Below are 24,462 nucleotides of genomic sequence, written 5' to 3' on the forward strand. Positions count from 1 at the left end.
TATTTAAGAAGGGAAATGACCCCAAGAGACCCATGTAACCCCAAAAGCCTGCTGCATGGAGGGCTCTGTAACTCCATCACTGGGAAGACAGCCAAGGAGAACTGGTATAACCACAGGTGTGGCTCGAGCACCTAAAGATATCAGGGCAAAGATATTCAAAGATGCATTGGAGACAACCCAAATATCCATCAGTAAGAAACTGATTAAACCCTTCAGTGAACTATGATGCATATTATAAATCATTAGGTATATCCGTATACAGTAGTCTCCCCTATTCTACAGTTTTGCTTTCCCAGGTTGGGATTAACTGGGTCTGGAAGTAGACGATCCTCCTTCTGACATGTTGTCAGGTCACTAGTGGCCTAGCACTATGTCACAGTGCCTAGATCATTCACCTAACTTCTCCCATCACATAGGCATAGGCATTTTATCATCTCACATCATCACAGGGCAAGTAGTGTACAACAAGATATTTTGAGAGAGAAACTACATTCACATAACTTTTATTACAGTATATTGTTATCATTATTCTATTTTATTAGTTATTGTTTAAATCTTTTAATGTGCCTAACTTACAAATCAAAATTTATCAAAGGCATGTATATATAGGAAAAAACGGTACATATAGGGCTTGGTACTATCTGTGGTTTCAGACATCCACTGGGGTCTTGGAATGTATCCCCTGTGGTTAAGGGGAGCCTGCTGTATACTGATTTGAGATGGAAAAATGCCCATGCTATATTGGTAAGCAAAAAAAAAGAGGAACCTGTAGACAGTATGAATAATAAACTCCCATTTTAAGTTTTTAAATAGAATAACATATGTTGTATCTACAGAAAAAAAGGAGTTGGAGGAATATATACTAAATTATTGATTGAGATTTTTGTTTAGTTGAAGTTTTGAGGGCATGATCATCTGCATTTTTTATTGATGAAATGTTTGATATTTGAATGACTGTTACACAGGTAATCAGGTAAAACAATAGAGTTATATTTTTAAAGAAAGGGACATGGTCTCTGAAGTCAAACGACTGCTTCTGAATTATGGATTTTCCAACTATCAGCTGGGTGACATAGGACAAGTTACTTCGTGTCTCTGAAACCATAATTTTCTCACTCATAAAATGGGGAAATTAATACCAGCCTCATAAAGATGTTGTACCCTAAAGATGTATCTATCAGTTTCATCTCATAACATTATCTTCCCAGTATGCTCTAGGATAGGGGTCAGCAAACTATTACCCTTAGGCCAAATTGAGCCCTGTTTTTGTAAAATAAATGTTTATGGAAACACAGCCATAGCTATGTGTTTATACATTGTCTATGGCTGCTTTTTGTAGCTTTTTTATGAATAGCAAAGTTCAGTGGTTACTACAGAGACCATAAGACCTCAAAGTTTGAAACATTTACTCTCTGGTCCTTTGCAGAAAAAATTTGTTGACTGACCCCTGCTGAAGGAAGAATACAGTGGCATTCTTCCACCACTTAAAACACGACATTCCTTCTCACCATGGGACCTTTGCACATACTGTTCCCTTCATCTAAAATGACATTTCCACACCTCATATCTAATTCTTTTCTGTCAATCCTACTCATCCTCATCACCTCCTTGGGGAGGCCTTTGCTGATCCCATCCCACCCCTGAACGAGATTAAATTTCCTGTTAAAATTCTCATAACAGCCCTCATAGAGCTTATCATAATGGCTCTAAATTATCAGTGTCCTTATTTCTTTAATGTTTGACTCTCCCTGTAGATTACAAATCCATAAAAAATTATCTGTTTGTCTTGTTTAATTGTGAATCACCAGTGCCTAACAGGGTGCCTGGAATATAATGGGTGGATACATGCATGTATGAATGACATAATCTATAAAAGGTACTTATTGTGTGATATGTACTGTAGAAAGTATACGTTATAACACATAATTCACTTGGGAGATGTGCAAGTGGTTAAGAGCACAGATTAGGAGTTAGACATCCTGAGATTGAATCCCAATTCTTCCATCTAATACATGAGGAACCTAGACAAGTCCTTTAATCTTTTTGCCATTTCCCACCTGTAAAATGGGAATAATATTAGTAACTATCACATGAGGTTTGTAATGAAGATTAAATAAGATGATTCACATAAAGCATTCAGCATAGAACACGGCACACATTAACTGTTCCATAGATGTCATCTATAATTATAATTATTGTTATTAATTATATTATTAGTGCAAGTCTTAGATAGATGGCAGATATAATTAGGACCCCCACAAAGTCTGACCTGGAGTCAGGGCTACTGAGACAAGGTGAGCCAAGATCTCCTCTCTCATTACCACTCCCAACACAGCCAAACATAAATCAAACCAGAGCCATAGTTAAGCAATATTCTTTCTTTAATTCTCTTTTGCAAATGGAAGCCCCTGAGCTGGTCCCCACCCCCAACCCCTACCCCATACCTTGGGGCCCCCCAGATGCAAGGCCCCTCCTTCAACCTGGTGGGAGGAAGAGAGGAGTACCTCCTCCCCATAATGGTCCATTAAAAAAAATCCTAGTCATTTAAGAAATGGCTGGGGACAGGAGAAGAGAGCTGGAAGAAAAGACCCAGGTGAGGCCTTACAGGAGATGCTGGGGTTGTGAGGACCCTTGAGAAGGGTTTGCAAGCACATCCCTAAGCTCAGGGCCAGCATGGCTGAGGGAAAGGAGATGGACAGTCTGACTCCTCAAGGTCCTGTCTGCCTGGCTATGGGCACTGACATTCACCACTGCCACCACCACAGGCTTCCAGGTAGAGTTTTCCAGTTACTCTGGGATAGGGTTTGCTAAGCATCCCCTCTAGCCCCTGACCTGGGGCATCCCTGGGGTCCCCCCGAGACCAAACCTGGGAGAAGGAGGGACTCTAGGAACATGCAAAGGCGGGGAGCAGAGACCCCTGCCCCACCCCACTGCTCTACAGGATGGTGGCTCCGGCTGCATCTGGACTCCGAGGGTCCTTCACACCAATGATGAAGTTGTTGGTTCTTCGGCTGCCATGGACCCAGGATAAGACATCTACCTTCTCCACATGGTGACCCCTGGCTTCCAGGAACTCAATCTCTTCCTCTGTGAACTCACCTGAAAACCATCCCCAACATACACACATTCAGTGTTCAGAGCACTGATGCAGGAGTCCTACACTCAGAGCTGACTCCTTGCCCTGGATTCTCTACTGAGGAGCTGTATGACCTTGGGAAAATTGCTTTACCTCTCTGAGCCTCAGTCTCCTCATGCATAAAATGGGGATTATCTGAGAACCTACCACGTGAAGTTGTGGGGATTAAAGGAGGTAATGCACAAAGAGAGTACAGAGCTCAGAGCCTTGCATAGAGTAAGTGACCAATAATCTGCAGTCATTCTTAATATTGGAAAAAGGGTTTGGGGGTCTCCATCTCCATCTGCCTAGGCCAAATTGCCATCATTATTTGCCAAGATTACTGCATAGCCCACTAACTGGTCTTTCTGCTACCAGCCCTGCTTCCTTACAGCCTTTCACACAGCAGCCAAAGGAATCCTTTTAAACCATTAGTCAGACCATGTCACTTCCACTGCTCAAAACCTGCCAACAGCTTTAATGACTCAAAATAAAAGCCAAAGTCCTTGCCAAGGCCTCTAGGGCCCAGCAAAATATGGGACCTCACTACCTCTCTAAGTTCCTCTCCTCACTTCCTCCTATTCTCTCCTTGCTTACCTCTACTTTAGTCTCCTTGCTGTCCCTCAAGCAGGCCAACCGTGCTCTTACCTCAGGGCTTTTGCACTTACTATCCTCTCTGCTTAGAATGCTCTCCTCCTAGATAGTCACAAAACTGACTCTCTTACTTCATTCCAGTCTTCAAAGAGAACTTCCCCAACCATTATCTAAAATAACAGCCCCTGTCATCTTTACCTTACTTTATTTTCTTTCCAAGTACTTACTGCTACCTATATTTGCCTATTTATTTATTGTGTCTCCCTCCATTAGATTATAAGCTTTATGAAGGGAAGGATGTTGTCTTGTTCACTATTGATCCCTGAAGCCTAGAACAGGGTGAGGACATAATGAATGTTAAGCAAGAATTAATCTCCAGATAAATGAAGAAATCCTCACCCTCTTGTATAAGTTCAGGTCCTCATCATCTCTTGCTTTGACCATTATCCCAGCTGCTTGTTATGTTCCCTCAACTTAAGTTCTCCTGCCTCCAATCCACCTTCCCTAAGTCAAACAAATCAGGTCATGTCCCTCCACTCCTCAACTGGATAAAGTCCATGCTTCTTCACACAGATCTCCATGATAAGCCCTGTAACTTCATTTTCCAGGGCTCCTCAACAAGGATCTGATCTTCCTATTTCCCCAAATGGGATGATTGGGAGTAGTTCTTGAGATAAGACACAACATTGAACAGCATCAGTGAGTTGGAAATGTATTCCTTTTGTGGGTCAATCCTTTCATTAAGAGCAAGGACTAAGTTTCAGTCTGGTCTTTAATATTTCTAATCTCCTTTATCAGAGAGGGTAAGCCTCAGAGCCTTCTGGAGGCAGCAATATCTAACTAAAACCTAAAAACATTTAATTTTTTATAGCTATTTATCATCTATTTGTGACAAATGATGCTGTTTTCTCATTTGGATTAAAAAGGAAGTCCATTTATAGACATACATTATGTGAAAAATGGTTTAGAGGTATGCAAATGTGGTAAAAGTCATGAAGTTGCTGGATGAATTCTGAAATTTAAGGAAAAGTTTCTCTAGGCCAGCTGGCCTCCTGGCTGCTCTCTGAGCCATTCTTTCTGGCCCAGGCTGTTTTCCCTTGTCCAAATGCTCTTTATCTCCACCTGCCAAACTCTTGCTTCAAGGCCAGCTAGTTGTCACCTCCATAAAACCTCTCAGAGCCTTCAGCCAGATGAACGTTCCCTTTGCCAACCTCTACTCCTCATGTGCCTGGCTCAGACTGTGAGGCCCTCAAGGGAGGGCCAGGATGACCCACGCCCCACCTAGTAAACTTAGCAGAGAGCCTCATATTTGATAGAGACCAGAAGATTTTTAGTTGAGCAAAATTCATCTACAAATGGTGTCATCTGGGCATCGCCTTGTCATTCATCTGCGAGGATCCAAAATGTCACTGGCCAAATACAGGGTGTGACTGCTTAGGACCTAGGTCTGTGGATTCTAACGCGCTTCAGTCCGGGAGATGCCCAATGCCATTCAGTAAGAACTGAGTCTTTGGGATCAGCCAGGTGTATGTTCTCATTTCAATTCTGCCACTTACTCATTGATCGTTGACTGGTTTACAACCTCTGTGGGTGTTAAGTTTCTTTATCTGTAAAAAGGGGATAATAATACTGAGCAGGCAAGGACCATGTCTCAATTCTGTATCCCCTTGGACTTGCATAAGACATTGTTGTAGTAAAAATCCTCAAAGGTGCACATACTTGCCCATTTACAAAATTAAGCTGTGTCCAAAAGTAAGTACCTGGTCTTAGAGGGAAGTCTGTTTCTGCAGCATTATCTAGAAGGTCCATAATCTGGCCCCTGCCTGCCTCTCTGATCTCATCTCATCATCAATCACCCCGGTCTCCTTTCCACTCCTACAACATGCCCTGAATTATCTGCATTTGCTCCTATGGCCTACAAAGCCTGCCCCAGTTCTTGCATGGCGGGTTCTTTCTTACTCTTGAGATCTCAGCTTAAATGTCCCCAAAAAGAAGCCATCCCCAATCACTGAATTGGTCCTACATATCATCCTGTTCTAATGTTCTACAGAGCATTTGTTTTCTCATACTTGATTATTTTCCTGTCTGCCTACAAATGCAGTATTCCCAGCACCTGCAATAATGCCTGGTACACAGTAGATATTCAGTACAAACTACAGAATGAATAGTTTACAGAATGAACAACTGTATCTTATTTTACAAATGATAAAACTGAGGCTCAGAGTGGAGACTTGACTTTTCCAAGGCCACACAGCCAGGAAACAACAGGACAGGTTCCAATCCCCAGCCTTTAACTGTTTCAATAAGAGTTTGTTGGAAGAAACCAGACTTTCACTGGCAGGGAGTTGGTGCTGGTCAAGGCAGGGGCACCTGGGAGGAACCCCTTTCTTAACCCAGCCCTGTGCCCACCCCATAGGGATGGATCTCTGCTCTGCACTCACTGTCCACCTGCAGGAGATTGGACTGCAGGTCTGGGTGTAGGCGGCCACGGGCCAGGCTGTCACTCAGGTTCCGGTTCAAGGTCAGGACATTCAGCAGAACCTATGGGCAGCCAAGGGGCACAAATCAGGGCTATCCCAGAGATGGGGGTTCAGAACCCCCCAGTTCTCACCCCTGGGCCAGACTTCTTAGTGTTTAGAACCCTTACACTAGGGGTGTCATCTGGGCATCTCAACAGCTTCACAATACAGGTAGGCCTGTGATGACTGTCCCCATTTCACAGAGGGCAATTGAAGGCCAGAGAGGGAGTGACTCACTCCAGAGCTTAAAGAGAGCCAAGGAAAAGGCACCACTAGCACCCAGTGTTCTTTCATCCAGCCCAGGACTTTCCTCCTCTCTGGCCAGGACAGTGTTATATAGGGAGGTAGTCTAGAGCACAATGTGGGTACATTTAGCTTAGTGGTTAGGAGTGTGGGTAGGTTCTAGAACCAAACTGCCTGCCCATTCTTATTCAGCTGGATCTAACTTCTTAACCTCTCTGGGTCTCAGTTTCCTCACATATAAAGTAGAAAGAAACAAGGATTCCTTTCAAGGTTGGGAAGGTTGAAAGGGTTAACACATGCACCACTGTGCTAGACACTTAGGTAAGAACTCTGTAAACGTTAGCTATTGTTATTATCTCCATTTTACAAAGGAGAAGACTGAGGTTCAGAGAGGTTAAGTGAATTACCCAATATCACACAGTTAGAAATTGGAAGCACTTGGGCTGGGACCCAGAGGCGTGTGATTCCAAAGTTCAGGTTAGTTAACTTACCACCTGCCGAAGTATGTACCTGGCACATTTATTAGGTCCTCAAGACGTTTGTGGAACTGTTGTGAGACATTTTGGAGAGCAGCAGGCCCTTCTTCAAAATCAGACTAAAGAGGGCTGCTTGTCTATTCAGATGCCAAGTAGAAGCATAATGGGACTTAAGGTTGACAGAGCACAGGCAGCCCAGATGATCTATCACCTCTCAATTCTACTGGCCTGATTTCCCCTGTAACCTGGGAGGGCAGGGAGCTTCAGGGCTCCATTTTTGCCAAGAAAACTAGCATAGCCCATGTTCCTAGTACCCAGGATGGACCTGGCACAAAGCCTCGCCATGTTTGCAATGTAAGTAAGGGATGAAAACAAGCCAGACATGAGCAGCATCTGCAGCCGGGCCACAACTTGGCTCCTGGCCACAGAAGGCCTACGACAGAGGAAGCCTCACCTGGGTCAGGCCACTGAGGCCCCGGGCAGCTCCATTGGCCCCCAGGGCGAGATATGTCCCACAGAGCCCCTCTGCTGGCCGGACCACAGTGGGCAGCAGGAAAGACAGTGGCCGCTTCCCTGGCTGCACGGAATTTTCCTGTTAGAGGACCGAGACCACAAGGGAGATAAGAGGTGGAATGAGGTGGGATGAGGGCTACTCCACCACTCTTCCAGCCTCTCTCCCTCTCCTGCACCTTCTACAGGCCATTTTCATGGGAGACTAGTCCCTTCCCAGGTCCCAGTTTGCTGTCTGTGAAGTGGGCAGTGTCCCTGGATAATTGGGGTGGATAGTGGACCCCCTGAGCTATGAGGCTGTTCTGGGGCTACCATGGGTGGTAGGAGAGGGGACTGAGACAAGAAAAATGGCTATGGGGAAGAACAGGATAATCCCCACTCTGGTTGTCTCTATCGGCTTTATCCTGCTGGGGCCCCAGCTTGCAGGACGTAAGAGTACTGGCCTCTGGCTAGACAATAGTTCTTATCTCCTATCCTCTGATGCCAACAACAGGGCTGAGCCCCATCAGCTCAGCATCACACAGCCACAGACCATTAGTGCAAAATGCCCAAAGCGTCAGAAGGATATCAAATATCCTCATCATATGGGTGAAGAAACTGAGGCCCAGAGAGGGGGTAAGAAAGACTTTTTCCAGGTCACACAGTGAGACCATGACAGAATGGGATGAGGTTTCTTCAGGACCCACAGGGTCCAAGCCTCACTCTTGGGCAGGGGATGAAGTAGATACCTTATTTAAGCTCCTTTTCTTTACAAGAGAAGTCCATAGAGGAAGTAGGGAAGGGAAGGAGGGGCAGCCATACTGGTGCACCCCCCACCTAGCCTCAGGGTCCCCAGGGGAAGAGGGAAGCAGGCCTTACCAGGCTGGGCGCAGAGTGGTTAGCAGTCCTGTTAGGCCAGGAGAAGTCCAGCATCTGGCTGTTGAGCAGGATCCCCGAGGGGGTAATGAGGCCACTGCCAAAGGGCCGGTTCAGGGAGCTGGGAGCCGAGGTTGGGGCCAGGTGAGCCCTGAGCCTGCCGTCACTCCCACCCAGCCCCTACCTCCTTCCTCGTCCAGATTCTCAGTGGGAGCTAGCATACCTGACCATGGCCACAATGAAGTCATCAGGGCCCATGATCAGCACCTGGGCAGCTGTGGGAGCCCCATCCAGCTCGTAGACAGGTAGGAGTGGGGCAGGGGCTGCCTGGGAGTCATTGATGTGGCCCCGGAGGTAGGCAGCCTCCACCTTGCTGAAAAAACAAGGGTAGGAGATGAACACAGAGCAGGCTCTCAGGGTACCCCACCTACCACACTTTGTAATGTCTGTCTGCGCAATTATTTGATTAACATATTCCTCTCCCACTGGACTATTAGGTCTATGACAGCAGAATCTCACTTATTCCTAGCATATAGGAAATATCCAGGGAAGAGCTGTGGAACTGAATATTTAGGTGTTACTCAGATTCTGTTCTTGAGCCAACTTTTTAAAATGTATTATGTGTTTAAATCAAGAGTCTTCTGGTTACTTGACTTTCACTTAATCCTGTCTATGGAAGTACCTGGGCATAGTGGATGATCAGATACTTGTTTCAAATGAACAATTAACTTAACCTAATGTTTTTAGTCAAGAATTAGAGATTTATAAAGAGTTTAGTCAGGGGAGGGTTTTGTATAAAGGGATCCTTAGTTGCTATTAGAATTTTTTTTCCCCCCAAGGCATGGGAGAACTTGGCACATAGTAAGTTCTTAATAACTATTGGGTGAATTAGTTGCATAGATTTAATATAGGTGCGTGCGTTTCCGTTTTAGAGCTGAATTTGTATTGGTAATGTAAATAACTGTAATTCTCCAGACGTTTTTAAAGTTCAACTGAGGGTTGTTTTTTTTTTTTTTTTTTTACTTAATAACTATTAGTTCAGTTATTCTAGTGGGTTAGAGCATGACAAGTTACCAAGGATTACTGAAGACTTTCATTCAATTTTCAACCACGAAGGTAGGTGGCCACCCAGACAGGGCTTTGTTTCAAGTGGTTTGTTTGGGGAGTGGGCAGAGGCTTGTTTTTTAGGCTTCATCCTTGTGGCCTTGAGCTGGCGATTGGTTTTGGTTGCTGCTCTTTTTTGCTTTTTAATTGTAAGCTATTGATTTAGTCTCATCATTTCCAACTTCACTCATAGAGAGTTGTTTGAGTAACAATACAAATTTACATGAACTGTATTTTTGGCTTCTGATTTTCCCTTAGCCAGCCTCTAAGTTAGTTATAATAGCAGTTAAATAGTAACCATTCTTTCCCCTATTGCTGGTTACTAATAACAATGATATTTGTTGAATACTTATGTGCCAGACAATGTGCTAAATGCTTTGCATGTATGATCATGTTTGGTCCTCACCACGACCTCATGAGATTGGCACCATTGTCAGGCCTCCTTGTAGAAACAGATGTAAAAAGTTTAAATGACTTGCCCAAGGCTGCACACCTAGTGAGTGATGAAGTTGGGATTTGAACTGAGTCAGTCTGAGCAGAGCTCACAGTCTCACTGTGTTATGCTGCCAATGAGACACATTATAATAAAAATCTCCACCACCTCCAGTATTTGCTTGGAGCTTTCTTTTTCCACTCAAAAAGGGGAGCACATGGATCCATATAGGTGCCTTGCTAGGGCAAAAAAATTGAGAGCCACATGAAATAGACTAGCCCATCATCGTACAGATGGATAAACTGAGGTGGAGAGAGAGGCAACCATAATTACGCTGTGAGTTGAGGCTGAGCTGAAACTGACTTGGGACTTCAGGTCTTAGTGCTCCACCAGCTGCTTTTCAGCCTGTCCTTTCCTCACATCTACCACCACCTCGGCAGCTCCCAGGATCCTGCTACAGGACCTACCTAAGCATGTCATCCATGCTCTCAGTGATGGTAGAATCGTAGACAGGATCTCCCAGTCTGCTGGCCAGGGCTAATGCAATCTTCAGGGTCTGAAAATAGAGCAGGGGTGTGGGAGAGGCTGCCAGGCTCTTCCCAGCACCCACACCCAGGATGCTAATGTGGAAGAAAACTTGGAGGTGATTAGTCCAGTCCCATGCCAGTACCAATTCTCTCCCTCTCAATATCCCCAGATCCAGGGTAGGTGGAAAGTGGGTCGGCCTTACCTCTGCCATCCAGTGAAGGGCCTGTTCCCGGGATACCAGACTGGTGAGATTGAAGCCTTCAAGGATGTTGAGAGCACTGATGAGAGCAGGGCCCGTGTGCGGAGGTGGGGGACTAAGAATCAGGTGGCCTGAAAGAACAGGAAATGACCAGATGGCAGGGGAGGGGTCAAGGTATCCCCACATCCCACCATCACAGAGACTGAGACCACTGCACTGAACCTCCTCATTAGATAGGGAAACTGCATTGAGAGGCAAAGGGACCCACCCAAAGTTTACATGGTGAGTCAAGGACAAGGACAGGACTCCAATCCAGAATATTGGTCTTCAGTTTCCTTTTGCATGTGAGGAAACTAAGGCTTAAAAGGACTATGATTTTCCCAGAGTCACAATGCAGGCCATTAGCAGAGCAGGGACAGGTGTCCAAACGTCCAGATTCCTGGTCCAGAAAGGGTGCACTGTGCATCTCCTTTCAGCTTTTCCCACAGGCCAGAATACTGGTGGTCCCACCCACAAAACTTCTTGGGTAGTGCCACCTCTTCTTCCTATTTGAGGCCCCTACTATTATGTTTGGACATCAAAAGAAGAATAATAGTAATACCTGACGTTAGCTAATTAACTCATTTATTTCTCTCAGTGGGTATTATTATCATCTCCACTTTATAGGTGAGGAAACTGAGGACAGAGAGACAGCTGGTCCAAAGTTACAGGAGACAAGGGGAACCTAGAGTACCCCAGGTACTGGCACAGCCAAGAAAGCCCAGGCTGGGGGTGGGGAGAGTGGAAAATCAAATATACATTCAGTGCCCATTCTGATCAGGGCAACTTCTGATGACATCTTGTCACATCCTCATGGGCACTCTGAGAGGCAGGCACTATTAGCTCCATTTTAAGGAGGGAACCAAGGCTCAGAGTGGAAAGTGACTTCTCAAGGTGAATGACACAGCTGGTACTCAAACCCAGGTCTGCTGGGCTCCAAAGCTATGCTCTTCCTCTGCTCCACCTATCTATCTCACCACCTCTGGCAGAAGAATCAGGCTAGAGATTGAGGCCTGGAAACCTGAACTTAAGGTGGCCTCTCCTGGGGCTTGAGGTGACCTGGGACTCCTAGAGGACCTTCTGAGGGACTCAGGGAACACCACTTTGGGTTCAGCAAACATGGACTTCACCATGCCATTAGCTTCATTTTCTGGCTCCTCAATTGGTTTTGAGTTTGGCACATGAAATTCCATTTCCTCCCTGGGCCTCAAGTTTCTTTTCGGCACAATGGGGGGGTGGGTCTATGATTGTCTCAAAAGGTTTGTTCAACTGGAAGCTAGACCTAAAGATGGACTTTGGTCTTATGAGTTTTTCTTAGGAAGTACAAGGCAGTAGGAGTGGGGCTGGTAAGGGAGCTGAGGCAACACAGAGCCCGATTCAGGAAAGCCTATGTCCAGAACCCCAATTTCCAGGTGTGAGCCTCCCTCCCTATATCCTAAATACTTGGGGCAACTGACCCCATGACTACTTCAGAAGGTGGGCTGGCTCTGGCTTGCTTCAACAGTTGGCTGCCCAGGCAGCTCATTGCCTCAGTTTCTCTCCTGTGAAATGGGAAGTAGTCTCTAGGCCAAAAGGTTGTGCCATGGACTAGGAGGCTTCTCCTGAGCAGGGAACCCTGGGACCTGGGAGAGAGGTCACCTCTGTACACGCCACACACAGGCTTCTCCACGAGGGCACTGTAGTTGCTGAAGTCTTCCTCAGTTATGACACCCCCCGCGTGCTGAGCCTGGAGGGGAGAGAATGACCCCCGCTGCTACGAGCCACACGTCACACCATGAACATGTGGTCTTGGCCTATGGTATATGTTCGGGTCACAGACAGATAAGATGTTTCTAATTTTGGTGCTTTCTGCAATTCGCATCATGGGCCTTTTGGAACCCCATCAGCCCTGGGTACTGAAGGAAAAAGGAAGAGGGAAAAGTACTAACACTGAGCACCTACAATGAGTCAGACATTGTGCTAGGTATATTCCATGAATGACCTCCTTAGCTTGACATTCAAGGCCCTTTGTGACCTGGCCCCTCCCTACCTCTCCCACCTCACGTCCTGCTAGTCCCCAGTGAGCTCTGTGTAGCCACCCAGAATGACCTGCCGTTCCCAAACTCAGTACTTGCATGTACTGCCCTCTCTGCCTATGTAAACGGACGATTTTCCACCTACGGTAACACGTGCCTAGGAGATATCAAAACTGAATTCTGCTTCACTACAACCAACCAAAGCCACTTCAAAACCATGAACTCTGGGTGACCCTGGTAGGAATGACCCTTACTGGACATAAGTGAGCACTCTATTCACCAATGTAACATTCTTGTACAAACTTGAAAATAATTTTCCATTAGGAGTTTTGAACTATTGACAACTGCTCTCAGAATCCACTACTGTCTCAAAATAACTCTTTGGGGTTGTATGGTAAGCCCTTGTGTCAATCTCCCCAGCCCTGATAGTCACCAGTGAAGGAGGCGTTTCCATCAGTCCCTAGAAAACCCAAGGGCAGGCTGGGATTATGGGCTCAGGGTAGCTGAGGCTTATCCTGGGTCTCCGCCAGGTCTGGGAGGGACAGGACAGGCCCTGTACAGGTTAGCACCAGCCCTGGGGAGTCCAAAGGAACCTGTGTCAATCAAGGCAGAACAGTTCCAACACCCCTAGAAGGTTCTCCCAGCAGAATCCTACAACTGCCCTCAACAACCACTGATCTGATTTCTATCACCATGTTAGTTTTGTCAATTCTAGAATTTCAACTAAAAGAAATCCCCAGTAAATATACATAAAAAGATAGGAAAGGAAGGAAGGAAGAGGGAGGGGGCTCCTGCTTTGTGGTCTTTGGGGCAGGGGCTCCCAGCATGCTCACCTCAGCCACCATCTCCAGGGTGAGGTTGCCTCCGGCATAGAAGGCGGCGGGGCCAGAAGTGCCCAGAGCTTCCAGCACCGCAGCCAGGTCAGGCCGCCGCAGGAGTGAGCCGGGCAGTGGCGGGTGGCCCAGTGGCAGGAATGTCTCACGGAAACGCTCAGAGGCATTGTTTGGCAGCTGTTCAGCCAGGGCACGGGCTGTGGGGAGGGACCGGAGGCTTGGCATGGGGCACCAGGACTGGACCAGATTGAGGAGATGTACAATAGATGGGGTGATAAGGGCTGAGTGGCTGGACATAAGAGCTCTGGCCCCCCAGGAGCCAGCTATGGGGGAGGGGAAGATGGTAGAGTATATGGGCCCCTATTATGGGGGAGGTGGGAGTGTTATGGGTCCCTCCCAGATCCCCTCATTGAGGTCGCCTCCCTGTAAAGTGGGATGCGGTAGGGAGGGGGGGTCTGAGGAGCCAACTGGAAGAGAGCTACTTCATGGCTTAGACCCCAAATCTGAGAGATTCCCTGTCCCTCTCCATTAGTCTCATGCCTTTCCCCCAGCCCCCTGGCCCCACTGACCTAGATCATGGGTCACGTTGAAGCCATCTTGGGCCACAGCTGCTGCGAAGGCCAGGACTTGGGACCATGGCAGCCTGGGGGGGCCGGAGAGCAGGGAGTGGAGGAGGTCCTGGGGGGGAAGGAAGGGTCCTGGGGGGAGGGGAGTTCCTGGGAAGGAGAGTCCTGGCAAGGGAAGGGGATATTAGGAGGGGGTGTTGGGAAGGGAAGAATCCAGGAAGGTAGGAGAAGGCCACCCAAGGAGGGATGCAGGCAGGGACCCCTGGTCCCTGGAGAAGGGTCTTTACCTGCCATAGAGTTGGTGAGCTTCATGTAGCCCCTTCACCATTCCAGGGACCCCCACCAAGAGCCCAGGCTGGGCGAGGCGGGCAGGTGAGGGAGAGAGGAGACCAGGTCACTGAAAGGGGGGGGCTGGGCTGAACTCCACAGAGCCCCAAGCCAGGGATGGGGGGCTGGTACAGGGGAGAGACACAGGCCAAGTATCCCGAGGAGGGACAAGCTCTCCCCAACAGTTATCCCTCCCATTTCCTTCACTTCCTGTCAGCAAATGTAGAAAGGCATCCTTTATCTACCATAGTTGAGAGATTTATAAATTAAGCAAACCCTATGAAGAGCCAGGATGTAACCAATTTAGATGGAGCCTTGTCTACATTGGATTATATCTACTCCTGCCTTTTAAAATAGTGCACAAGGGACCTTCATTTGACCTTTTCATTATCACACCACCATTACTCTAAGCTGTGATAACTCAGGCATGTGTTTGGCTTTTACCACTGCACTAAATATCTATTTTTCCAAGTTATTCTATTTTCTCCTTTACTCTCAATGGTAGTGGGGTTGCTGCTAGCAGTTGCCCTCTAATATTCCAATATGTTGTGGGCTGGGAAAGTCATACAGTCAACAGCTCAGAGTGAGATGTGTGAGTTACAGTGCAGCAGCTCTGGGGACATCTCTGGCTGCTCAGTGGCCTTTTTTCTTCCTTCCTATGTGCCAGATAGGCAAGGTCGCCAGAGAAGGATGATGTTGCTGTATTATCTGTTATCAACCATCCAGATTTTTTTACTCATTATTTCATTTTAGGGGGTGTCTGTCTTCCTCATAGCCTAATAGTATTCTGTTTAACTCTTTTTCTCATTTCCATAGTAAATACTCAGCAAAGTATCGCTTGGTTGGCAGAAGGGCAGTGAAGGGAGATCCCTCCCCCATGGACCCTTTCTTCTCACCAGGGTCCCCACCTTGGTATCCCAGGATCTCTGTAGGACCTCTTCCCTGAGAGTCCCTGGTGCAGATTCCCGGAAATCAATTAGATGGCTCTCATTTCGTCTGATGTCATGTACCAGCATCACACCCCCACTGGGAGAGACACAGAAGGGGGAGGGTGATGATAAGATGCCACTCCTCTGAACAATTAACCTGCAACCCCCTGACCCCCCAGTGGTGATGGCTGTGAGCTGAGTCTGTCATCAGGAGTCAGATGTCTGAGCCCATTACCCAGCAGAGATTCAGAGACTCAGCCACCTACAACAGTGGGGAGTGAAATCAAGGGGGTTGGGGACCCAGAGTCCATGGACCTCTTCCAACCTGTCACTGGAGACTTTAATCCCTGATTAGGGAAAACCCAGAGACTGGGAGAGCAGGATGTTCTGCCCCCATCGCCCTCACCTCAAACCACAGCTGGACCTGTGCCAGCTTCCTGCACCTGCCTCGGTGGTATGCCCCCTCTCCTCCCAGAACTAAATTATGTAAGGACAGACTGTGCACAACCAACAGGGGGATTTCACTGGTAGGGCCTGGAGGGCTGGAATTACAGGGGCCAAGATATGGACTTTGTCAGTTTGTCCCTTTTCTGTGGTTTGTTTCCATCTGAGATGTTGCATATGAGATGGTTGGCCTGCGGCCAAGTAACATAATAAGGAAAGGAAAACAGATAAAACAATAGGGAGTGGTAGGAACTATGGCAAGTGGACAGCGTAAGCCCCATCACAGAAAGCAGCTTCTATTCGGTTCCAGATAATTGCAGTCATGTGGGAATGTGAGCCCAGTGTTACCACATCTCCTGATTGTTCAAGACATGTTGAAAAACTGAATTTTTATGAAAAGTCGCAACTTTTTTATAGTAGCAAACAGTTTTTTAAGAATTTAAGTGTGTAAATCAAAGTAGTCTGTGTGCTGAGTGTGGCCCATGGGTGGCTAGTCTGTTTCAAGAGTTCTTAGCCTGGAGTATATTTTTGGAGGATAGAGTCCATAGCTCTCACAGTGATTTGTTTTAAGTTGTAAATCCTAAAAGTTTAACTTCACTGCCTTAATTAATGACAGTATACCCTCACCTGTGCACCTTACTTTATAGTTTACAAAAGCCTTTTACGGTTTTTTTTTTAAAAAGCTTCTGAAAACACCTCCTCTGACTCGATTTTGAAGAGGGTAAAATTGAGTGTAGAAAAGAGAAAATGCAAGAAATCGGGGCCCAACTACACCCTCTGCTCAAAATTGGAGATCCCCACATGAGGCCTACAGACCAGGGCACAGAAGTAGGCGGCGGGCGGGGGTCCCCAACCTCCACATCTGAGAGCTCCTTACCCGCCCAGGCCAGAACTGTGTGGAGCTACGATCCCCAAACACAGGCCTGCTGCCACAGCTGCATCCACGGAAGATCCCTGCTTACTGAGCACCTCGATGCCAAGCGATGTGCAATGAACAGCATCGGTCACCACAGCGCCCTGGTGAAAGATCTGGAAAGGGAAAGGGGACTAGGTGGGGGCAACAGGAGCCCCCTGCCTCACTAAGTCACCCCCACTAACACCCAAACCTCCACGCAGGTTGAGGGGCTGTGAGAGCCCTGCCTTCGTGTCCTCTCGACTCTCCTCTCATTACCGCAAGTGCCTCCTTACCTGATCAGGTGCCTTCCTTGCCCTGTGTCCCTCATGCCCAGAGCCCCTCCCTTTGGGACCTTTCCCTTGTCACCAACTTCTCCCCGTTCCCTTTGCTGGCCCTTTTCCAGCAGCCAGCCATTCCCCTATTCCCGCGGTCTCTTCAAGCACTTGCTCACCCCTTCCACCCCCTCACCTGAGGGTCCCCGAAGTAGATCTGCATGACGAGCGCCACAGTAACACCCGTGGCAAAAGTGAGGCAGGCCGTGACGATGACCGTGAGGCCGTCCTGGCGGCAGGAGCACTCAGCCGCTGCGGCGGAGAACGGATCTTTCCGCGTCTCCCGCAGTGGCGACCCGTCCTGGCTGCCCATCTCCGACGACGACGACGGCAGCCGCTGCAGCCGCGCAGACTTCAGGAAGGAGTCCGGGTCTGCGGGCGGCCGGGGGTCGGTCTGGGCGCCTCTTACCCTGCCCTACCCGCCCTCCAGGCGGGGCGATTCCGCGTCCCCCCTCTCCCCGCCCCTGTCATACAAACCCTAGACCGCACAGCTCACCTTTCAGCGTCTCCCCGACGCACCCCAGGGCGGGAGGGGGCAGCAGTCCCGTCTGGGAAGAGACAGGGACCCCCAGCTGGGCAGCAGCGAGACTGGATTCCCTCCCATGAGCCACAAGTCCCCGGCCCGAGCCCTAGGACCCAGGGCGGAGAGCACTTCCTGGAGGGGGCTGGGGTTGGGCACCTCCCTGTAAACCAGATCCTGCCCCAGTTGGGGCCCAGCCTTCTGTGCAAGGAAGCAGCTATATAAACTGAGTGGGCAGACCCTGGCTTCCAGCCTTGCTTAGGTTATACATTTATTCATTCAACAAATATGGAGTCTTAGGCAAGATGCTAGGGGAAAGGAACAGACAGTTCTGCCCTAGTGGCATTCACAGACCAGTAGAAGAAAAAGAATAAACAAGTAAATACACCTTGTGGCAGATGTTACAAAGAAAAAGAAGGATAAAATGATACAGAATAATGGTGTGCTTAGCTGGGGAAATCAGGCAAGGCCTCTCAGCAGAGGTGACTTTCAAGCCAAGAATTAAGGGATGAGAAGGAACCAGCCATATGTACAGCAAGGGTGAATGTAGAGTATTCCAGAAAGTAGGAACAGCAGGTACAAAGGCCCTAAGGTAGGAATGAGCTTGGTGCATTAGAAAAAAAAAAATCAACAAAGCCCTGGGTGGCTCTGCTCTAGTGATCAAGTGAAAATAATGAGGTGGAGGCTAGACCAGATAGACAAGGGGGCGTGAGCCTAGTGAGAAGCTTGCATTTTACCCTAAGAGCTGTGGGAGGCCACTGCAGAGTTTTAAGCAAGAACTTGAAGCCATCTGTTTCCCCCCTGGCTTCTATCAGGAGAATGGATCTGAGGACAGTAAGGAGGCAGGGAGACCTGTAAGCCACTTAACTTGTTGGGTAGCTATGGAAAAGTGACTTCAAGCCATGAGCCTCACTTTCATCATCCTAATAATGGAGCTAATCCCTAACTAGATGGGTGGGTACAAGGATTCCATGAGATAGTGTATATGGGGCATGCTGTAGGTGCTCACTCAAAGTTATTTCCATTCCTTTCCCTCCTTGGCCAGGGCTGAGACCCTCTTCCACCCCATAGTTTCCCTTCCCTGGGCTATATTAGCCTTGAACTCTAAATGGTCTAAACATCCTGAGCGTTTATGAACAGTAAAGAAATAGGCTGATATAATAGGTATCTCAACCGTAATAGTTTACTATACTTACACTGTGTTTTTATAAATTCATTCATTCAATAATTAATTTTTGAGTACATGCTACTATGCACTAGGAGTGTAACTCCTTCAAATGTCTGTGGTATAATATTAAAAATTCACTTATATTTTCCTATTTGAAATACTACCATAGTTCACCAATGCCAATATGATAAAAATCCAAGCTCCTTCTTGACCTGGTGTTCAAGGACTTCCACAATCCATACTTCCTACCTTTGTGTAAATAAAAAAACACATACATATATAGACAATGTTTACAAATTATTTATGGTGGTTACTTTTGGGAAAAGATACTGTAGGCAGCAATGAGATGGGATAGGAGAATTTTTTGTTTGAAATTTTCATTACTTACTTTTTTTTTTAGTTAATACATATATTTTTGATTAAAAAGGAAAAATTGCAGGGAGATAGGAATGAAGAAGAGGACTTTTACTTTTCCCCCCTGTTTTTTTTTTAAACCATGAACATGTAATTTGTTTTTAAACTTTTATTTAAAAAAAGAAACTTTTCTTCTGGAATTCTCCCTCAGTTGATCATGGTTGCCTCTAACCATGAAAACGAGCGCCACAGAATCTGTAAGTAAAACTGAAATTCATTCAACAAACAGATGTTAAATACCTACCATGGGCACAGAACTCTCCTTGGCCCCTAGAGGCTTCAAAAGAAGTACAGGAAATGATTTTGAACCTATTGATACTGTCTACTAGGCACTTTACATATATACCCTCATTGAAATGTTCCCATACCTTTCTGAGATAGGCCCACTCTCTCCATTTTACAGACGAGAAAACTAGCACTGAGAAGGTGATACTTACTGCCTGCTTAACATCATACAATGAATAAACGGCAGAACCAAGAATCTATGTAACTCAAAAACCTTTCTGTTGTTCCACATGGCATCAGGAGCCATTCCCACCCTCAAACCAACCTCATAGCTAATTCTAGTTGATCTCTCTGGGTATAGTCTTTAAATCTGTTTTCTTAAATTGGATAGGAGGAGGCAGAAGATGAAGGTGATATGGCCCCATCAGAGTTGGATCATTTTGGACTTATTAGTCCACTAGTCAATCATTAAATTATCCATTTATTCAAGAAAAATATTTACTGAGTACCTTCCTCTGCAAGTGCTGGGGCAATCATACCATTGATTTCACACTGATATGAAAGAGTAACAGTAGGACACTGGAAAAAAGTTAGTTTGGAGCCGAAACAAGTCTTGGGGGAAAGATGATGAGTTTAATTTAGGCTTTTCTGAATTTGTGGGAGTCCAGCAGGAATAGTCTGGAGGCATCTGGCCTAATAGGCATCTCCTTAGACGGCATTCCCCATTAAAATTTCTTTTTTTAAAAAAAAACCCACCATTTCTCCTCTCTTATTCCTTATTCCCTCATTCCTGACCAGTCTAAGTATATGACCTATGCCTAGTCAATCAGAACAGGTGCCTCTGTACAGTGATTGGTTCAGAATGGGCCTGTGACCAGCACCAGGTCAATGACCCTCAAATTTTGTTCTATTGTTGGGACTATTGGGAAAGAAAAAAATTTCTTTCTGTCTAGGTTACTAAGATGGTAAAATGTAACCCTTTTGCTGCTGGATCATCTTGCCCCCATAAGATGGAAGAGTTTCTGAAGATGAAGCCCATAAAAAGGAAAGCAAAGCAAAAGATGGAGAAAAGCCAATTCCTTGTTAGGCATCTTAACCCTGCTATGCCTGAAGCCCCATATTCCTGAAATTTTCTGTTATGCTACCCAATAGAGTTCTTTTTTTAGATGAGCTCAGTTTCAACTGAGTTAATGACAAAAGAAACCCAAATAGAGTTGACTTGGCAAACCTAAAGCTCAGGAGAGAGAGTCTGGCTAGAAACAGGTCATCCCTGGCTTGCTTACTCCCTCAAGGGGAGAATCACTAAAGACTTTTGAATCAGGGAGTGACATGATGAGAAATGTAGGGTGTGGGTGGATTGGTGTTGGGAGTAGCAGGGGAGAGGCAGGAGGCAGGAAGAGTAGCTAGAAGCCTATGGGTAATACAGGTAAGAGAAGATGGTGGCTTAGTCTACAGTGGTGATGATAGGGATGGTGAGATGGAATTTGGGAGGTACTGAGGATGGGTACAGAAAGCACATGATCACTGTTTGGAAGTGAGAGGAAGCAGGGAAACTGCAGGTGGCTCCTGGGTTTCTACCTTGAAGACTGGATGAATGGCAGTCATTAATTGAGAGTGACACTGGGGGGAGAGCATGTATACGGGGAAGAGATGATAAGTTCAGCATAGAATATGCTAAAAGGTAAGGAACTTACAAGATATGTAGAGGTAGATGCCTGGGAGAGAGAGGAGTACATGGACCTGAAGCTTAGAAGAGAGGAAAGTATTTTCCCAGTCTTAGAGAGGTCACCATCTAGCTCTGTTTTCCACAGGGCCTGCTCTGGGGTATCTAGCACTTGGTTCTGGGGAGTGGCAGGCTAGAAACTAGCAGGGCATAGCCAAGGTCCTGGATAAGAGGATGAGGCAATGCCAATAGGTGAAACTACGAAGTTGAGAACATAGGAGGCCATGTCAGCCAGCAGGCTGACCATAGGAGCCTTGGGGTTTAGACATAGTGCTGGGAGACATGGTGCTGAAGTGACCACACAGGTATGAAGGCCAAGTCCATGGACCCTTGGTGTACAACTTTGGCATAAGGTGCAGGTTCCCAGAAACTCAGGTGACCAGATTCTCTAGTGGATTTTTATACAGATGAGGGCAGAGCCTGTACTAACTCCCCAGTGTACTTCCTGAGGCTTGAGAACTCCCTCCCCTGCCATTTTTTCATCCTGAGATCTCTCCTATTCATTTATTAATTCCACAGTTTTTATTGAGTGCTCAGCACTGTGCTGGACGGTAGAGAAAGGGTGGTGAATAAAACAATCATTATCCCACTCTCACAGAGCTTACAGACATGGCACAATCATATGATTGCACAAATAATCACAGATTTTGATAAATACTAAGACATTTACAGAAAGCCAGGATAAAGCATATCAGGGGTTTCCAACCTCTAGGTTGGGAGGGATAAGTATTCCCAGTTGAGCTGGAAGAGAAAACTAAGGCCCAGGTCAGGGTAGGTGTGTCCATTGTCACACAGTGAGTCAGGGCACTCCAGACCCCTGAATAAAGAATGTGGTTTCAGGCTGGTATCTATCCATCAGGACACATCTTCCCACTCCTCTCCCTGCTACCTCCTGATTCCAGGGCTACTCTTTGGAAAAGCAGTTCTTGATCTGCAGCTTTGACATTTAATGCTCATAAGCCTCCCACCTTCACTCCTCTCTCCAGGCAGGGTACAGTCTAGGCAGGTTGGCAGGGGCTGCTGGTCAGGGCCAGATGACCAAGAAGTTGTAAAGTGGGAAGGAATCTGGGTTGTCAGACTGGAAGCAGCTACGGAAGGCCCAGGCTAGAGAGTGCTGGGCTGGAGAAGCAGGATCTGCTAGGCTGGTAAGGTATAGGGCCCAAGTGCAGGCATTGGGAAGAAGAGAGAGTGAAGCAGAAGGATGCTCTAATGCCAGGAAGTGACGTTGAGGGAAAGAGGCATGGGGGGGTTGGGGGTGGAGGATGAAGAATGGAGGGGAGGAAAGAGTTGGGCCACATGGGTAGAAGAGAGAGCATTAGGGAAGAATGCTCAGAGAGCTCTTGGCCCTCAGGTCACCCCAAAGCCTTGTTCCTTCCCCTCCTTACTCCCACCCCCTGTAGAGGGCTGAGGAGAATACAGTAAAATCTAGAGCCTGGTTTTGAGGGGGCAGGGTACCTTGCTAACATAGCAGCCTGATCCATGGTTCCAGAAAGGGTGAGGTAATCCACAGGGCAGGGAAGGCACTCTGGTCCCCAAGGACTCTGAGAGGTCATGCAGTCCATTCCCCTGTCTCCCAAAACCCAGGACTCGCAGTCAGATAGCAATCATATTCTCTTTACCCTCCCTGGAGATAAAGAGATTCTCAACTTCTCCCCGTGGTCTCTCCCCACAGTCCATTACTGCAGTAAGTTCTTCTCAAGACCTACTTCTATCCATACTGCTGCAGTCTCTAACTTGGTTTCTCCTATTCTATTCTCTGTGACTAGAGAAAGACCTCTTTTGGGTGATCACAGATGTTCCTTCCGATCTCCCCTCCAACATTCCTCCCTTCTCAGTTGGTTCTTCCCAAAAGGTAACCCTAATACCTCCTACTGCAGTGCATGGCATCGTTCTCCCTTGTCGCAGCTAAGGCTCCAAGGCAGAAATGCATCCCTAACCTCACCTGATAATTAAGATAAGAGAGGAGGAGGGAGATCCAGGAGGAAAGGGATGGATTAGGGAGGTGGTGGCTGGAGGTGATGCTCCGCGGAGATGGAGGAGGATCGGGACGTCCCAGGGGGCAGGGACGGGAACAGCTGGCCTCACCCGTATCGGGGTCTCCCAGGAAGGCGTCCTCGTCCTTGCGACCCCTCAGAGGGGCCGCGGGCGCCGGCTCGTCCTCCGGCAGCCGCGGGAAGCTGGTGATGCTCATGTAGTCCACGGGCGAGTAGGCGCCTAGGGCGCTCTCCTGGCTGGCCCCGTTCTCCGCCGCCATCCTAGCCGGCGCCCCCCAACAACGCAGCGCCTGCCGGAAGTGGTGCGGCGGGGCGAGGAGAGGGCGGGGCCTGAGCTGTGGCCGCCGCGAGTGGGCTCCACACCTCCACCCCGGCGGATATCCGGGCGCGACTCGCCCACGCTGGCTTAGCGCTGTCAGCCTGCAGTGGGCGCGCGGGTGCAGGTAGGGGTGAGGATGGAGAGCCCGGAGGGCAGGTCCGGGTCGCGCAGAGGTGATCCGCAGGAAGAGCGCGCTGCAAGGGCGACCTTAGTGCCTCGGAGCACCTAATGCAGCCCAGGGGCCAAACCCTTTCGTCTTCCAGTTTGAGTTACAATCCTCAGACCCCAGACTGCCTTGTACCCACAGACCCTCCTACTAACCGCAAACCTCTCCTCGACCTCAGATCCTGTCTTGTTTCCCAAACTTCTCGGATCCCAGGCCCGTCCTTGGACCCCAGGATCCTTCTCCTCGGATCTCAAACCCCTCTTTCGACTTCAGATTCAGCCTTCACCCCTTAGTCCAGCCCCTGGTTCATCCTCAGACTGCTTCTTCACTTTGAGACCCCCCTGCTTGGACGTCTCTCCTCGAACTCAGATGCCTCCGTGGACCCCAGCACTTCTCAGACTCCTCTTTCAATCACACCCTTTCTGGACAATCAGCATAGGGCAGTGACCTATCAGCATAGGACAGTGCCCAACTTGAGTGTGTGTTAGGATCTTTAAAGACAGATTCCCAGATTCCACTCAAGAGATTTAATAGGCTGGGGCGGGGTCTCTGGAACCTGAATATTTACCATCATTTCAAGTGTTTTTTGATGTGGTTTTGGAAAGACTCTTTGAGAAAGAAATAATGGTGGTGGTGGTCGTATGGAAGGTGCGGCGTGTGGTAGGGGAGGATAAAAGAGTGGGGAATGGGTCTCCATAGTCTAGGTGTCAGGGTTCTATTCCCTGTGCTCCACTTACAAACTGTGAATTTGCACAAGACACTTAATCTCCTTGAGTATCAATTTCCTCATCTGTAAAAGGAGAGAATAATAGTATCCATCTCAGAGGGTTGTGAGGATTAAATAACACGTGGAAAGCGCTTAGTATAGGGTGTGGCACCTATTCAATAAATGCCATAATCATTATTATTACTTAATCTCATGGATTCTCATCTCCAACCCAACCCATCCTCTTCCACTATGAGGTATCCAACTATGC

At 47.5% G+C, this 24,462-nt stretch overlaps 1 protein-coding gene across 7 annotated transcripts; it reads right to left on the reverse strand.

Moving 5' to 3' along the window:
* Nucleotides 1-2,414: 2,414 nt before the first annotated feature.
* Nucleotides 2,415-23,358, reverse strand: GGT7 (gamma-glutamyltransferase 7). Of its 7 annotated transcripts, XR_008997938.1 has the most exons (17): nucleotides 23,092-23,352; nucleotides 17,093-17,328; nucleotides 16,607-16,758; nucleotides 15,265-15,382; nucleotides 14,317-14,384; nucleotides 14,033-14,106; nucleotides 13,464-13,660; nucleotides 12,254-12,341; nucleotides 10,580-10,707; nucleotides 10,317-10,405; nucleotides 8,536-8,685; nucleotides 8,316-8,433; nucleotides 7,402-7,539; nucleotides 6,151-6,250; nucleotides 5,266-5,316; nucleotides 4,109-4,376; nucleotides 2,961-3,099 (listed from the first exon to the last, which is right to left on the reverse strand). XR_008997938.1 is itself a non-coding variant. In XM_036902495.2 (16 exons), the coding sequence occupies exons 3-16, from the start codon at nucleotides 17,267-17,269 to the stop codon at nucleotides 2,936-2,938; spliced, it is 1,761 nt and encodes a 586-aa protein (XP_036758390.2). In that variant the 5' UTR covers nucleotides 17,270-17,328; nucleotides 17,453-17,504; nucleotides 23,092-23,232; the 3' UTR covers nucleotides 2,422-2,935. The 7 variants fall into 7 exon arrangements, 6 of the variants coding, with proteins under 6 accessions (XP_036758392.2, XP_036758390.2, XP_036758391.2 ...); XM_036902495.2 differs by lacking the exons at nucleotides 4,109-4,376; nucleotides 5,266-5,316 and adding an exon at nucleotides 17,453-17,504 and having other exon boundaries at nucleotides 2,422-3,099; nucleotides 23,092-23,232; XM_036902496.2 differs by lacking the exons at nucleotides 4,109-4,376; nucleotides 5,266-5,316; nucleotides 23,092-23,352 and adding exons at nucleotides 17,453-17,504; nucleotides 22,462-22,554 and having other exon boundaries at nucleotides 2,422-3,099.
* Between the last annotated feature and the right edge of the window lie 1,104 nt (nucleotides 23,359-24,462).

The sequence above is a fragment of the Manis pentadactyla genome, chromosome 5 (genome assembly GCF_030020395.1).
Source record: "Manis pentadactyla isolate mManPen7 chromosome 5, mManPen7.hap1, whole genome shotgun sequence".
Classification (NCBI taxonomy): Eukaryota; Metazoa; Chordata; class Mammalia; order Pholidota; family Manidae; genus Manis; species Manis pentadactyla.

Bases quoted from the DNA above. Each gene is read 5' to 3' on its own strand.
- GGT7 (XM_036902491.2), bottom strand. From the start codon at position 23,260: ATGGCGGCGGAGAACGGGGCCAGCCAGGAGAGCGCCCTAGGCGCCTAC. The intron at 16,759-17,092 runs GTGAGGGGGTGG...TTCCCTTTCCAG, and splicing joins TCTACTTCGGGGACCCTCAG to ATCTTTCACCAGGGCGCTGT. The intron at 6,251-7,401 runs GTGAGGCTTCCT...GGCTGCCCATAG, and splicing joins GCCTCAGTGGCCTGACCCAG to GTTCTGCTGAATGTCCTGAC.